We start from the raw sequence: 17,196 nt of genomic DNA, 5'->3' as shown, positions 1-17,196 counted from the left end.
CGTACAGTCGCTCCTACAGTTGTCACACAGCGGGAAACACACAGCATGTGGGGAGCATGCATATTTATGCTTAGCCAAGCCATCACCTCAAAGATGCCAAGACAAGATGAAAGCCCCGGTGGGTGTTTTTTCATGTGCAGATGGGCATGCACTGAATCCTAACACATATGTGGTTGACGTGATGAATGCACGTGAAATAATGAGGCTTAAATTCAAAGTGAGTGCCGAATAAAAGCCCTGGAATATAAGCCTTTCCTGAAAGAGAAATTATGATAACCAAGGAAAGACTGGTCTACTGTTGTGCCAACTGTGCCATAATTGTCAGATACACCTGCCACACAATGACAGGGAATATATTTACATGGAAATGTAGCATTCAAAGGAAATTTTATAGTAAAACTGTCCTTGGATCACACTGTAGTATACACCTTAATGCTGATAAAATAAAACAAACACACACAGTTTTCCTGATGTGTACAGTTAAATTCACTCACATTCCCTCAATACTTTTAATAATGCAGAGAGTTTTATTCATTTGTAGAATTCAGATGTTTTGTCAGACTTTATTTAAACAAATTAAGATCTGAGTAAATGGCTGTGTAACCGACGTTGCTTTGGTCATACCTGTTTATCCAAAAATTCCCGAGTATCCTTCTCTATGTGTCCTTCATACAAGTTGGTGGTCAGGCTCATCAGACCCATCTTGGACAGGCCAAAGTCAGTCAGTTTGATGTGGCCCATTGAGGTAATTAGGAGGCTGAGAACAGAAAGACAAAAGTTACGTTTGAGCAGTCTAAACCTTATTTACACATCTTAGCAAATAATTGGCGCTTGCTCTCTTTGCACCAGTGTGACAGAAACTAGCTCCGTCTTACTTGTCAGGCTTGAGGTCACGGTGCACAATGCCATAGTTGTGTAAGTACTCCAGCGCTAGGACTGTCTCTGCAAAGTACATGCGTGCCATTTCCACAGGCAGAGCCCCGATGTTCTTCAGCAGAGTGGCACAGTCCCCACCTGCCAACACAATTCAATATTTGATTAACGTTGAGGCGTGGTAAAATTATTGGCACCTGGTGGCTTTTGTGCTAGACTCCTATTTAGGCTGACAAGCACACATAGTAATGCTATATAGAGTTATTTAAAACTATGCTTCTTATTGCGATTGTTTGTATTGACAACATACAGGCACACAGGGAACCTACACCTCGGACCTCTTCTTCAAGGTCAAATAAGGTCAAGCTTTCATAAAATATATTTATCTTTAAAACTATGCTTAAAATGCTGCTGCCTTTGTTTGTATTGGGAACATTTAGGAAATGATACAAAATATCATGTCACCTTTGACCTCTGACCTCACCGACCTACATTTCACACCTTCCTTTCTTCCAAATTGACCCCAAAATGTGCTACATCTTTCTAAGGGCGTCTTGTTAAAGTGTTTTATCACTAATATTTAGTAATAATGACATTAGTTAAACGGAAGCATCAAACGAGTCTCCAATAGAGGATTATAAAGAAATTTTATAAAGAAATAATATCATTTTTACTGAAGTAAAAATGATATTATTACTTCAAAAAGCTCTCAGTGTCTATAACCCAGTGAGACCTCTCAGGTCATCAGGTGCTGACCTTCACTTGTTCCCAGAATCAGATTTAAATCTGCTGAGAGTGCTTCAGTTACTCTGGTCCTATTATTGTGAACAAGCTGCCTGCTGACCTCAGGTCAATTACTACTGTGTCTCAAAAACAGACTCAAAACCATTTTCACAGGCCTGCACATGATAACTGTGCAACTTTGGGAAGCACATTGAGTTTACATTTAAGGAAATGTGTCATGATATTCAGTTCAGTCAAGATACGGTGAGATTTAGGTTATGGTGTATACAAACAGGCACATTTAGCTCACTAACTAGTTAACAGCTTAGAAAACATATGTGCTCCATAGCCTCGATCATTAGTGTGGATGCTGATTAAGCATCCACAGTATTGTTCTTCTACTTTTCATCTTCCGTACGTTTTTTGTACGCTATCTCCTTCAACACCGCTCAACTTAGAAAAACCATTAAACCACCATTAGATTCATCTTCTTGTGTGCTTGTATTTTTCTCATATTATATTTTCTCATGTTAACTTTTATATTTTTTAAATTATTCAACTTTATTCAACAAAAATTTACAATGTATTTCATTGGGAGAATCTTCAGATCAACTCTAACTACTTCCACATACGTTGACCTAGAGCCACCATTCAAACCTTAAAATGAAGCCAAGACAATGAACTATTCAACTTGTATTTATCTTTTCAATATCTGTTATACTTTTTCTTCACTTTAAGTTTCATGCTTTTTTTCACCTAATGAACTCCACAACTGAGAAGTCTGTAGACTGGACATGTGTCAATGTGCCATATGATTGCATTAGCATTAATTTAATAATGCTCTATATTAACAGTTACACACTATATAGAACAACTTTATAGAACTGTATTTGTTTGCAGATGTTGGCAGCTATCAGCAAATAGTTATCAGCTATTTTGAAACAAACAAAAAAATAAGACACTTTTTATCCATAACCACCAAACAACTGAGTTATTTTTACACATCGGCCAGCATCTGACCAATCCACCACCTTTCATTGTTTATACCGTTACAAAAAACACAAACAAACAAAAACCCATCGGCCCATAAAAACGAAAAATCAACAGCAAATGCCCGGTGGGCCGACGGCCAGTCCAGCTATAGTCGTGCCATCAGTTAACCCTTCGTGCCCAGGGTTGCCGATCCCTGCTCTACAGCCATCATTTTACCCTCAAAACGTAGCCACCGTTGTTCCCTTTCTAGTGATGCATATGTCAAAACAAACATACAAACTTTCTGAACCTTTAATATTCCTTCAGATGTTTTCTGACTCTAAAATTTCTTTTGTCATCACTCAGCTTTTTCTAATTTACATTTTAAACATGTTCAGCTACTTTTCAACTTCTTCTTCTGTGTGAATGTCAGTTTTCAACAGTTCTGCACTTTTGTTTTCAGGTGATAAATTCTGCATTTTTCATCTCATTCAATATTTTTAACTTAACATTCAGCAATTATTTCATTTCAGCTCAAAACATTCAGCTATCAGCATTCACACTGCAGTTTGTTCAGAAAATGCATTTTCTAGTTTTAAATACTATAATGGTAAATGGCCTGTATTTGGCCATAATGTAAAATGTTGCTAAAATATTAGCTAGACCAGGGGTCTGCAACCTTTAAGACCCAAAGAGCCATTTGGACCCGGTTTCCACGCAAAAGAAAACACTGGGAGCCGCAAATACTTTTTGACATCTAAAATGAAGATAACACTGTATATATTGTTTTTTATCTTTATGCTTTGTGTGAACAACTAAGGTTTGTTGTTTATGAAATCCATGAAGTGCTATAGAGAAAATTACATTTTATTTATGTAATTAACACATTTTGAACTCTTAAAGAAATATAACAAAAGGAAAGACACCAACTTGAACTAAAATGATCCATGTAGCAAACAAAAACTGTTGTGAGCCGCCACCCTTATATCTCCTTTGGGCTGTTGGAGCCTTGACCTGACTTTTAAAAAATAATTGGAAAAAAGCACTATGCTGCTGAAAAATGAAAAATAGATATTTGCAAAATTCTGCCTAAATATGTATTTTACCTGGTTAATGTGTGTGGCGGGGCGTGGTCTGCAGTGCCGCTGCAGGGGAGGCGGACGCACCTGAGCGGCACCCGCAATCACGCCTCGCCGCCTTAATGTCTGTGCCATCTATGCTGTTGTGTTGTTGGTGGTATGTGTCGGGCTGTGAGCTGAAAGCTACAGCCGCCTGTATGCGTACAGCAACCGTATGTGAAAAGTGGTCAATAAAGAGATGCTGAAAAGCATGTCCATGCAAACATCGTCGGGTCTGCCGTGATATGTTTACAATGGGACTTCTGGTCCCAAACCTCGGCGTACAGCGTCTGCAAATCGGGGCATTCATCTTTACGCAGGACTGTAAGCTGTCGTCTGTGAGGCGTGAGCGGTGTTTGTTTTTAACATAGTTCACGGTGGAGAACAGCTGCCGACATAATGTGGATCCGAAGATCCATAATTGGCCTACCTGGGGTTGAAAGTCTCAAAAAATGCACGGTGTTTCGGCGGGTACACCGGCTTCCGCGAGTGTGACTCTTATTTTGAGCGATGAAAAAATAATAGAATATAATTTTTATTTTTATATTTCAATATCACAATAATCTTCCAATTTAGAACTACAAGTTAAAAAGAACTAACATAAATAAAATACACTTCAGCTAAATACTTCTAATTTATTTTCCCAAACCACCCGGAGCCGCAGTATAAGGACTAAAGAGCTGCATGTGGCTCCGGAGCCGCAGGTTGCCGACCCCTGAGCTAGACAGACTGTAAACTTGTCTGAGTAAAACAACTGTCACTGATTGGGTTACTTTTTGTTTTGCACATGTAGACCTGTCCTCACCTTCTACGTACTCCATGACCATGCAGAGGTGCCGACGTGTTTCAAAGGAGCAGAACATGGAGACGACAAAGGGATTCTCTGCAAAGGTGAGAATGTCTCTTTCTACGAAGGCCTGTTGGATTTGGTTCCTCAATATCAGGTTCTGCTTGTTAATCTTCTTCATGGCAAATCGCTGCCGTGTCTCCAGATGCCGCACCAGGTAAACAGCGCTGGTTCACATGCAGACACAGTCAGAGAGGCATGCAGTTTGACCGTTTTATTTTCACTGGCTCTGTGTGCTTGTAAAGACAAAAAAGCACATATGTGAGGGAGAAAAGCTCTGCTCACCCATATGCTCCGTTACTTATCAGCTTGATGGTCTGGAAGTCTGCTTCTCCTGGTGGTTTCATTGCTCTCATCTTACCCTGTGGATCAAAGATCACAATGCAAAGATTAAATATGATCCAGTGGGAGGATAGAAAGCACGTTCTATATCATTTTTGTCACCTGTTAAATTAGTCTTTGCTGATGAACATTTATATTGTCTGCACTGTTTTTTATTATAGTTTTTTGTCTGCTTATCCTAATTTGGAGGCCATGAGATTCAAGGAAGGGGTGGATCCGGGTTCAACAGCCTCAGTGTAAATGAGCTAATTGAATGGACACAAGCCTGTATGCCAAGTCATTAGCAGATGAAAACATTTTCAACGACCTTTCAGCCACGTTCAGCCAGGAGAAATGACCAGACTGGGGAACATTTTGGATCTCACCTCTGTGGAGTCATCTGTTTCAGGTGTCACTGGTCCCTCGCTGTCATAACTTTCCAAGTTAACCATATCTGATGACAAACACATGTTTGATAAAAAATCTGGTAGTCTTTTTATTTTCTAATAAGAAGACTTGTTTTGCTTTCCTTTATTTATGTCATATAAAAGGGCTCTTATTATGCTTATAACAAACATGCCAGTAGTTATGCACGCTCAGATTACAGACTGCTCTATGTGAGACTCCAGAAGTCCCACCCATCTGTTATTTAAACCTTCTGTTTATGAGAAGCAGCCAATCACAAGAAAGCTGGCTTAATGCAGTGGTTCCCAAACTGTGGGACAGGCCTCACTGGAGACAAGCTAAAATGTCTTGTTTCAGGCATCATATGATATGAGTGGCTACAGCAAGGCCCAGCATGATATAAATAAGAATAATTTGGAATTGTGATAAAACTAAGGATAAAACTATAAATTCATAAATGTCCATAATAAGTCCTGTTTAAACCTGTAAATTGTTCAAAGTTTCTCTACCACCTTCAATCGGGTCTCGAGTTAGCCCCAGCTGGCCGATGATGTAACGAGGGATATCTGTTTTCATCAGATGACCCTCCTTGGCGTGGTCCTCAGCTGCCTCCAGCAGATGGTAAAACTCCTCGGGGTTAAACTCCTGCAGAGAACAACAATAAAACCTGAGTAGCTGATGTCATCAGGTATAAAGTTTTGGAGCTCATCCAATAATTATTCAATCAGCTGCATTAAATTAGAGCGTGTGGTGATTTAATTTGCCTTTGAGTTATCTTGGCATTTGGTTATGAATTTAATAAAATATCCAAGTCATTTCATGAATGACTGCCTCTGGATCAGCCCAGGATTTGTTTTTGTAGTCTGTGCTGCTACTGAGTAACTGATAATCTATTTAACTTTCAGCAGTCTCAGAACGGGGCAGAGAAAGAGGCATCAGCTCGCCTTCCTTGCAAAAGTTAATACCACGTGTCACATTTGAGAATCTGCTGTGCATAAACAGAGAAGATCAATATGATGCCAATTCACAACAAACAGTAGTTTTGTGCTTTAGGTTGTGTAGTAGCCATTAGGTGTGACTTGTAGGTGGTGGGGGTGGGGGAGGGGGGTGTGAAGGAAAAGAAAAGCAGGGGCACCTCCAGAATTTTTTTTATGGGGCCAGTAAAAATATTTGGGTGGCACACCAAAAACAGAATTTCCACTTTTATTATGCTGTTTTCAAATATAGGTTACTTGAAAAATCTGGCAAATAAGACTGAAAGAAAAGAATTCAAAGCCTAGTTAATTTCATGGCATTAAAGCTGATATCACTGAAAATAGGTTCATATGAAAACCAGATAAGATTTTGAAATCCACATTAATCTGTTTTAATTGATTAGTTGACTGGAAGTTCCAATCATCGCTTTAATGATTCTCAGCTGAGAATCTTTAAAGAAAAGACAGAAAAGAAGAGCTGACAAACAAGAAATGCAGCAAAACTATGGGAGAAAAAAAAGGGAAGAAAAAGTTCATGACAAGCTGTAGTGGCATAGAAATGCATCGTGAGTAAAAAAGAGGGAGTTTAGTGTTCAATGCATTATGTGAGGCCCTCTGTATTGTAAGCCTGTAGCAACACCACTAATATCACCTAATCTAGCTTTAACTACAAGTCTTATCAAAAAGGAAAGTTATAAGTCTAATCTTAAAAGCAGAGAGGATGTGTTTGTTTGTCTCCTGAACTTATACTGGGAGCTGGTTCCACAGGAGATGTGCCTTACAGCTGAAGAATCTGCCTCCCATTCCAGGAAGCACACATGCTCTAAAATATGATCATTCAGGACTTTGCATGTGAAGAGAAGGATTTTAAATTCAGCTTATTTTTACAGTTATGTTTTCAGATGAACTAGTTTGACGTAAAGAATAATTTAATTTTCAATTTGGCGTAGTCGCCAGGAGAGACTGGAACAAGCCCAATGAATCAATTCTCCACGTCACTGTCTGAGCTGTCTCTCACAATCAAGAACCACGTCAGCTTGGCATGACTCATCCAGGGATGCACAACTGATATCCTGTTACGAAACACCAAGTCACAGCAGGCTCCATAGACAAAAACCATACCACACACACACACACACACACACACACACACACACACACACACAGACATCCTTCAACTTTAACTGACAGCGTGGTCACGGTATGTTTGAGGATGGCTGGAAGGCAGCCGAGCAGCAGGGGGCTACTGCCTGGTATTAGCTGTACTCTGGGAAGGCAAATTTAATCTAAATGCAAATGTCTCCGCCATCCAGACAGACTGGACCAAGTCTTAGACTGGTTTCCTTGTTTTCATTTTACATTCCTGCTGTGTAAAAAATCAGACCGTTAAAATGCTCATAAGGGGCTACAAATACGTTTTTGCGCCGATGATTGCTTTTTAAAAATAAAGCAATTTGCCTCGAGTCACAGGAGCTGTGAGAAGTTCTGTGATGAATCATGGGGCTGGAGGAGGATTGTGATCATCGCAGCAGTTGATGGGTGGGTAAATACTGATAGGTGTGAGTGTGATCCTACCAGACACTCCAAAAGCCTTGCAGGTCTGGCGATGATGATAAGAAGCTTTTTCACCAACTCCGTGACAAAGATTACCTCAGAGCTCTCCGAGCGCTCAAACGCCTGACGTACAGACACACAGAAAGGCAGAGAGACAGATATGCATCAGCAGTTTTAACGTTCATAAAAAGTGACATCTGACAACAATAAAACACGCACACAAGACAGAGAAAATGTGTCAGTCAAAAGACAGACGGAGGCACGAAGGTACGTAATCAAAAAGCTGATCCAATCAAACCTAATCCAGGCAACCCAGGGTAATCACAGCAATCTAATCAAGCTGTAAAGATGGGCTCTGTGAAATTCGCAGATACCTGTTATCTTCTCTGGCAAATCACATGCACAATTAGCCTCCAATTTGGCTCTCGCCAAAGGCTTTGTGTGTTTGAATCTAATTAAAAAGACCTGAGGTGAATCACTTAATCACAAATCTTGCAAAGCTTTGCATATCCCCATCACCTGTACCTGATCTGCTCATGATCTGTTTTATTGATGTTTACTCACAAAGCGTATCTACAAATTAATCTGTATGCAGTTCATCTGCTTCGCCTTTGTCTCCTGCTCACTGTTTGAAAAAAAAAAAGGCCTTCTATGCAAAAAGAAACTGTTTAATACAAATATCAGTGAAAAAAAGTCTAATTTTTATATTTTTATTTTATTTCATATAAATGGCTGTTTTCAGGCTTGCATTCTTTCTAATGAACAGCAGGGGGCGACTAATCTGGCTCCAGAAAGGAAGTCCACTAGCATAGAAATATACGAGGAAAGGAACTTACAGCTCCTTTGATTTAATGACCTCAGTAAACATCATCCTGTAGAGTTCGTGGTTATATAAGATAGACTTGTGAGCTGTGAGCCCCACAATTCATGGATATATTTGAAGAAGTGGATACGGCACCACCGCTCAGCCTTTCTCCAAAATGTTCCCATTGGTCACTCTTTGGTATTGCACTTTACAAAAGCTCGCCCAGGGGTTTGATGATTGTGACAGGAATGATGGATCCGACCACATAGTTCACACGTTTTACACTTTATAATGCAAACATTGCTAATCTTACTGGGGTGTGATGCTAATCAGTAATCTTGCTAATCTGTTTACTCTAGGAACAAAACACATGGAAGCTGCATGTTTGCTTGTAATTGATAGGGTGATACCCCGTATATGCAAGCATCTTCTTCAGTTTCAAGCAGTCTTGATTCAGTTTACCATACAGTACATCTCTAAGTCTCTGTCTCACCCTTGCATTCTCTACGATTCAGTGTGTTCGCCATTACTGACCACTCTTAGAGAATCGCACTGATATTTTTTTCCTCTATAAAGTCATTTTAAATGTACCGTCACCCACACGATCCCGAAAAAGGTACTGGCTGTCACCTTTGAATCTGTTCCTATTTATGACATAGCAACTGTACTAAGAATACAACACATGCTTTATATAATAGATAAAAGATGCTAAAATTTAGTGGAGCTGGGGTAAACTGTGCCTTAAACTTTTTCCAGTGAAGAGGAGCAGTTAAGTTGTCTGGTTGCAAAAAGAAGTCCCATTGTGTAAAGAAAATGGGCCTTAGTAAATACTTTCTTGATGACTTTGTGGTCTTAATCTCCAACTTCAACTCTTATTAAATACAGCATGATGTTCATTTTGTAAATTATGGTCCCATTTAGCAGGAAATGATTTAGTGTGTGGCTACAATGTGACCGACAAGTTGCTACTTATGAGTGCGCAGCGTTCCTCGGTTTTTCGGTCAGATCCAGGGACGTCCAGTTTCAAAAAAACAAGATAGCGATTGCCAAAAACTCACATCATGAAGCAGCTTTTCCAGATTCTCCTGTAGCTCGAAGAAGTACACAGAGGTGATGAGGCCTTCGCGGGCTTTGGCCAGGCAGTCTCTGGCCAGCTCTGCTATCTGATGGTGGATGAAGCTGAGGACTCCATCAGCCAGGGGAAGAACACTCTCAGGCGAGTAAGCCTGGATGAACTCGGCCAGCCTCCCCTCCATCTGAGCCGTGGCCTGGTGGGGGACAAGGTGGCGTAAGGAGACAGCCGAGGAGATTAGGTTTAGGAAAAGATTTATTTTCTTAGCTCGGCCGGATTTATGCGAGAGAAAGTTCAGGAAGCCGTTTCATTTGCGATTCAGACAGAGTGGCTCTGCTGATTTAGTCAGACTTCAGCACAATGTCTTTTTTCTTTTTTTCATTTCACTTGTGTGAGAACAAACCCAAAGAGCTTTTACCGCAGATGAACTCCAAACTATAATGCTCAGTTTCCTATGGTTTGATTTTTATCACTGTCAAAGCTTTCAGCTCCTTTCCTTTTGATACCGACCTCAGCCCGACACGAGGGTGAAGGAGATAAAAAATGAGGCTTTATTTCACTGTTCATAACTGGAGCGGAATAAACGTAATATTCACACTGACGGGGTGAATGGAGCTTGGCACGTTCTCATAATCTTGTTTGCTATGGTTTAGCAGCCCACATGGTTACAGTTCTTTCCCCGGTTTTTGGATGCAGGATATAAAACATTTGCATGCACAGATCTCTGATAATGTCTAATCACAAACTATAGCCTCACCCATTTTATTTCAGTAACTGCGGAGCTTTGACTGTTTTTAATTAGTAACTGAGCACTGAAAAGGCTCCAAAAGTTTACCATTGTGTGCATTTAAACAGAATATGATGTTATCGTGAAGCAGCTCTTTACATGTCTCTGTGTGTATGTTGTGTTAGTGTGTATGTGTGTGTCTAACCTTTGGAAAACGCTCTTTGTACACGTGGTTCATCATGACTATCTCGTTATCGTAGCAGGAGGAGGAGCGTCCTGGGCTGCAGAGGGACACAGGGGAAAAAATTCAGCTTTTCCAAAGCAAGGGCTGAAAACTGTTATATAATGAGATCGATGCTATAATCGACATATCTGAAATACATTTAAAATAGGCTTCAAGACGCACTGTAAAATGAAAAAAGTAGAAAGTAGATAGTTTTCAAAAAATGGGACTGACCGGAACTAAAGTAATTATTCACACCAAAAGCCAAAATTCTGTTTTAGTTTTCAAAACTATTTGTGTTGACTATATATGAAAAGTTAACTAAGACATTACTGACATTTTGTTTTTTTATAGAGGTGATTTTGCCCATAAACAGTTGGCATTTCAAAACTCTAATACCTAATCAATACTAAAAGACAGTATTGGTTTATATACTTATTTACTTGGTGACTTTACTGAGGTTTAATGTACTTGTACTTCCATGTCGTGCTGCTTTCTTTTTATGTATTTTGGATGCAAGTATTGTACTCTGAGCTCCATACTATTCTCTTAAAGCTTTGGATTATCAGGATTATTGGATTATTATAAATCCATTTAAAAGTATTTAAATCCTCAGCTGCAACAATGAGATTTACACGTTAATAAATCATAATTATGATCCGTTACTGTCATGTATCAAATTCTGAAAAGTGTAATTTGACACAAAAGTACTTTTACTTTATTTACTTTGAGTATATTGTGTTTATATAACCTATGCATTATTAATCTACTCCAGTAGGATTATCATTTGTATACTTCATCCAAAAAGTTAAATTTTTTAAAATATTGGTAAACGGCCTCTTTAACGATAAAAACAAAGATGTTACATAAAAGCAGTAAGATCAACCACTGGTGACCCGGCAAATCTGCTTTTAAGTAGTGCATTTGAAAAGAGGACAGTTTGCTGGGCAGCAGACGCTGCTGTTTAATCTCATGAGCGCCGCTGCTGTGTCTAACCTGAGGCTGCGGGAGCGAGGGCGCATGTGGGGAGAGCAGCGGCCCCCATCGTCATCCGTGATGCTCTCTGTGCTGCCAAAGTGCTTGGATAAGAAGTGGAGCTCATCCATGGTGGGCTGGAAGGGCAGCTGGTGCAGTCGCTCCTGAGAAGAGCTGGAGGACTGGGAGAAGAGGAAGGGAGCCAAGAGGGTGGAGGAGGAAGAGGAAGCAGACAGGGATGGGGAGAGAATTAAGATGATGGAGGAGGGGGGTGGGACGGCAGATGAGAAAGGGAAGTAGGCGTTGGAAGGATCAAATAGAGAAAGTGCCAGAAAATTAACGACAAAACTCCACCAAATGATGTCCAGCAACTGCAGAAGATAACGATCTGAAAGCTAAATTATTAAAGTGTTTGACAGTCTACAGCTGTTATTCCTCATGGATCCAGACAGTGTGACGACAAACCAGCAACTGAAAGATAATGACGCCTCAGGGCCAGACCCTTAAATCCATCTGCCAGCAAAACTTTGTCTCCTATTTCCTTTGCCTCAAACAGGGACAATGAGACCTGGACTGGACAAACCTATAATCTGGTAACGCTGTCGGCAAGAAAATGACTCCATTCAGTATTTATGAACTTGTGGTATGATGTGAGAGAATTACTTTAAATAGAGCAGGGACTGAGGCGCCAGCTGAGTGTGATTCATAACATTCGCAGCCTTTTGTTTAATGTACTATTGTTATGTTTCTATTCATAGTATCTGGCTTATTTTGGTCCCTGATTAAATTAGTGTGGAACCACATGTGCTCTATCTCGCGTTGACGTCTCTTCACTACGCCACGTGTCTCATCGCTCTCGTCCCAACCGGCCTGGCGATCGTCACTTTCCCCTCTTGCTCTCCTCCCTTCATCCATCTAAGCCTCCATCCACAGCCAGATGGAGAGAAGAACCAGGCGCCTGATGTCACTGTTATGCAACACGTCACACTGAAGGACAGGCAGGGGAAGAAGTAGAAGTGACAAGCTGGAGATGGATACATTTTAATTGTTATCTTAAAGTGAAAATGTATATTCAGCTAATACAAACTGGCTTTTATGGATACATCTAACATGCTAAATGGGGAAAGTTCTGGTATGCTGAAAGGGTCAATAATCATTATAATTATGGTTAATCATCATATAGCTGTGGGGACAGGTCAGATCAATAAGCCCACCCCTCAATTCATTTAGAAGGAATAAAATTTTGCTTTGCTATAATAAGGAACCATAAGCATCATTCCAAAAATAATCATTAGCAAATGTCATCATAAAGATAGTGCATCTAAATGTATCCCCTATAATAACTAGTATGGGTTCTATAATTCCCTGCACTGCTGTTCTGTTAGTTCTCTGTCCAGGTTGTGTTGCGCTATCCTAGCAAGACTTATTACTTGATTTTTCAGGTTTTTCAGACACGTGGCCACTAACTGTGTGATGCTAACTTGTCTTTTTGACATTTGACAATCATGGTGACAGTGTAGCAGTGAATTGGCCTGGAGACCGGTCCATCTCATCTGGCAATCACCGGTCATGAGAGAGAAGCGTGCGTTCCCTAGACTTGGCAAAGGTTGGCAAAACCGAATCCTTGTGATTGCTTTGGTGTTTGGCATATTTACACAGTTTAAATGGAAGTGACGCTGGCCAGCTACTTTCCATAAAAACGCTTCCAACTAATTGAGAAGGACACATTTTTCACAAGCAACCGATTGCTGAATCACGTCCAGTACGGTGAACAACTCAATGTGCACATGACGTGAGAAACCTCAGTAAAGCAATACAGTCTTTAATTATATCAAAGACTGTATTGCTTTCTTTTTGACTTCAATAAAATGTATCAAATTGTAAAATCCAAAGCAGGAACATATACCACTGTCTTGCTTTGCCTAAAATAAGGACCTGTTACAGTGCCCATAAGCTTTTCAAGGACAGGACAGCATTGTTGGTACTTGCAGACTGAATTGCCAGAAAAAGATGTTCATGTATAATTTCACACCAGAACTGCAATTGTGTGCTGCTAATTTCATAGAGTGAAAACAAACAGATATGGTGTAAACAGACTAATCAGTGCTAATCAACCCATTAATTATTAGCTACTTATTAGTTATATCAAAAGTTTATTAGCCACACAGTAACCCAGCAGCCAAAGAAAGCACAATTTACTTTTAAGCTAATGCTTATGCGGTTACAACCAAATTGTGATGTAAAAGGAGCCTTCAAAGATAATGTTGGTACTCTTCATGTTCCAAATACTTAGAAATAAGTTATCAAATGAATTTTATTTAACGCTACATAATGGGGCATATTTACAGAGTTTTTCGTACAGTAGACTAGGAGTGCAAATTGCTTCAGCGATGTTTTACTTGGAGTTTCGTGACCTTAGTTTTATAGTGAAGCTATATGACTTCTTGTGGATATCCAATACTTTTGACTGTTTTACATGTCAAACTTGTAGAAAACTGTTACAAAACAATTTCAACACTTGCTGGGCTTTTAGCATTTGTGTTCTAAATTATCATGACTCGTGGTGAGAGGCAACTTCCTGCAAATATTGCTCCTCGTCTACACTTTAACTTTGACTATGTTGGTTTTAACTAGTGTATTTATTGACTGGCAACTGAAAGTATTGTTTAAATCAAGTTGTTCACATATGCATAACTGCAGAAATACGCTCTAGCATAGCTGCTCCCCTACATACATGTTTATGGTCAATGCGGTGAAAAAGTGGTGACGTATATTTTACCGTGGAGCTGGGAGTGTTGGTACCATATCCAGAAGAGGGCAACGACGCTAAAGACCATCGTCGTCCATCGGCCCTGCAGAATGGCAAACACAAATTGCACTTCATTTAATACCCACTGCACTGTAGTGCTATAAAATCAATATCACATAAGCTTCACTGTTTTTTTATTATTGATTTGACAAAAATCAAGATACTGAACCTGAAAGCCCAGCTAACCTAATTTCATTAATTACAAAGACAAGTTTTAGTTCAGCTGAAAAAAACATGTTCTAGTGAGTTGTGACTCTGTAACTCAGATTCACAGTGAGAGGCAGGCAGACAGATCTGATAAATGAGGACAGAGGCTTTAGGAGCCTCGACTTCCAACATGATGTTGGGCAGCGGGGAGACGGAAGTAAATAACAGCCTAATTGGCCGATATACATCTCTGCTGTTTGAACACAAGAGTGTGGACGGAGCCTCGTTGTTTTTAATCCATATATACTATTACCTGATCATCATTCATAAGCACAGCTGTAGTCACTCTAGCTTCTCTTAAACACACCTTTGAAGCTTCAGCAGAGTCTCATCATTGCTGCCTTTTCATACTTTATGTATGGATTTCAAAATTCTCCTTTAAAGTTTTGTGTTTAGGAAGTTAGCTAGTTAATGGTCAGTGCAATAATAACGATGTATAAAGCACACAAAAAGAAAACACAGTGGACGACGTGAGGCGTTGTATTTAGTGTAAGGTAAATAAGGTTTGTTTTGACCATGAATAATAAAAAGCTACTCAAGTACGGTGTAAGAAGAAAAATATGGAGCTGGAAATGAGCCGATTGTCTATGGTATGAGCACCTGCTGTTTAAAGTTGGAAACAAAGCAAACCCTGAGAGCGAGCTCAAGCACTTAACTCGTGTCTGCCTGCAGCATAAATCCAGCCATAAAAAGTGCATCCTGTAAATGCTGCACCGAAATCCCAGCTACACCCCGTCTGCATCGATCCCAGAGTTATTATAGTTTCATATTTTCTACTTTTATTTCATTTTCACTTTTTGTTCTTTGTTCAGTTAAGTTTGAGTTAGCGTCCAGAGTGGGTTAGCTCGCTTCGGTTTTTTCTGTTTTTTGAAAATGTCCAAGATGTAGGAAATTAGTGCAGACATCCAAAGTCGGAATAAATACATCCATCAAAGCCTCATCAGGCAAGCTGTATTTACATATTTTTAGCAAATGAACAAATACTGAAACTAAGGATACTTTTTAATATTTTAGTTATTATTTTAGTTTAGTTTAGTTAGTTCTCCAAGTCTCCGGCTTCCTCCCACAGTCCAAAGACATGCAGTTGGTGGGGATAGGTTAATTGATCAATCTAAATTGCCCATAGGTGTGAATGTGGGAGTGAATTTGAGTGCAAATGGTTGTCTGCCTCTGTGTGTTGGCCCTACAACAGACTGGCGACCTGTCCAGGGTGTACCCCGCCTCTTGCCCTATGACAGCTGGGATAGGCTCCAGCGCCCCCGCAACCCTGAAAAGGATAAGCGGAAGCGAATGGATGGATGGATGGATAGTTCTCCAAGTTCATAAAATAGTTAGCTAGTTTATATTTTTTCAAAAGTCACATTTTTATTTTAATTTCAGTTAACTACATTTTCCCCCCATAACTAGTTTTAGTTTTTAGTGAAGTTTTAGTTAGCTATAATAACCTCCATCTCTGCTATGTCAGGACTGTCCACCATGGGGCCTGACAGCCTGTAGCTGCTCTACTCCAAGACTTTGAAATACCTGATCTCAGGACCATAAACTCTCCTTCTATTTTTAAATCACATTTCAAAACCCATCTTCACATTCAGACTTCACACCCTTCACTATAACATGATCTTATAGCCCATTGTTATCTTGATCAGTTTTAATTTGTGTTTTTTGTTTGTTTCTTGTGTATACAAGTTTAAATTACTGCACCAATATGAGGCGACGTTGAGGGACTCGAAAGGGGCCTATAAATAAAATAAATAATAAAAGGGCTTATTATCATTATTATTATTATTGTTGTCATTTTCCACTCTGTGACAACTCACAGCTCACAGGTTTAATAGTGCACTCAGTGCACTACAATACATAGTTAGCATTTTAATATTAAATATTTATACCTTTATAATACATACTACCAGATAATACTTACAACCATAGAATACATCTAACGCTTTTCACACAATGCGGATTAGAGAGCTACGTTTAAAGACATATTTTCAAAATTAACAACTATTTTTGAAGCTTATGGCAAAAACAAATTACCACAAAAAAAGCAGTATCAAATTACAGACTGTGGTGAACATGATCCACTTAAAGTATTTTTCTGTAGGACGATGTAATTTATGACTAAAAGCAGGCAGACATTTGAGCATTAAAATGAAATGTGATGCCATGAATCTGCTTGTAATCCTCTTATAACCTGCCATAAGATTTCTGAATGTGACTACATGGATGCAGCCGTTGTTTCACGGCTCAAGGCCAAACAACTTATTTTCTGGACCTGCGCTTGCCGAGAAAAAAAGGGCCTTCTTCTCTAAACTGTTGTGTTTGAAGTGAACTAGTGTTTATAATATTGTTACGCTGTACCATTAAGATATCTGCTTACTGGAAGTACAGTCTTAGCCTAAAGACAAAAGCAACCACGTCAAGGCCTAAATCTAAAATCTATTAACATGAACAGATGTAGACGTGTGACACAGGCAACAAGCGTGACTAAACACAGAAGAGCTGTGAATGTAATGGCCTGGCCCTGTCATACATGAGTCACCCTGTTATGCTACGAGAACCTGCGAGTGCAGCGAGAGGCTCTCCAGAATGTG

The 17,196-nt window shown here is 39.7% G+C and overlaps 1 protein-coding gene across 4 annotated transcripts in view; it reads right to left on the bottom strand.

Moving 5' to 3' along the window:
* The window catches only part of LOC100710752 (microtubule-associated serine/threonine-protein kinase 1), a 51,862-nt gene that overhangs the window by 11,218 nt on the left and 23,448 nt on the right, over positions 1–17,196 (bottom strand). For all 4 annotated transcript variants that reach the window (XM_025906752.1, XM_019358217.2, XM_005468493.4 and 1 more), the window contains 11 exons: positions 14,369–14,441; positions 11,611–11,771; positions 10,597–10,672; positions 9,651–9,860; positions 7,809–7,910; positions 5,772–5,904; positions 5,241–5,308; positions 4,819–4,895; positions 4,492–4,700; positions 876–1,014; positions 625–757 (listed from right to left, as the gene is read on the bottom strand). In XM_025906752.1, the coding sequence (XP_025762537.1) occupies positions 625–757; positions 876–1,014; positions 4,492–4,700; positions 4,819–4,895; positions 5,241–5,308; positions 5,772–5,904; positions 7,809–7,910; positions 9,651–9,860; positions 10,597–10,672; positions 11,611–11,771; positions 14,369–14,441 (1,381 nt within the window). The remainder of the gene's footprint in view (positions 1–624; positions 758–875; positions 1,015–4,491; positions 4,701–4,818; positions 4,896–5,240; positions 5,309–5,771; positions 5,905–7,808; positions 7,911–9,650; positions 9,861–10,596; positions 10,673–11,610; positions 11,772–14,368; positions 14,442–17,196) is intronic.

This window comes from Oreochromis niloticus, linkage group LG4, assembly GCF_001858045.2.
Source record: "Oreochromis niloticus isolate F11D_XX linkage group LG4, O_niloticus_UMD_NMBU, whole genome shotgun sequence".
NCBI classification, from domain to species: domain Eukaryota; kingdom Metazoa; phylum Chordata; class Actinopteri; order Cichliformes; family Cichlidae; genus Oreochromis; species Oreochromis niloticus.
This window is presented reverse-complemented; position numbering and strand designations above follow the sequence as displayed.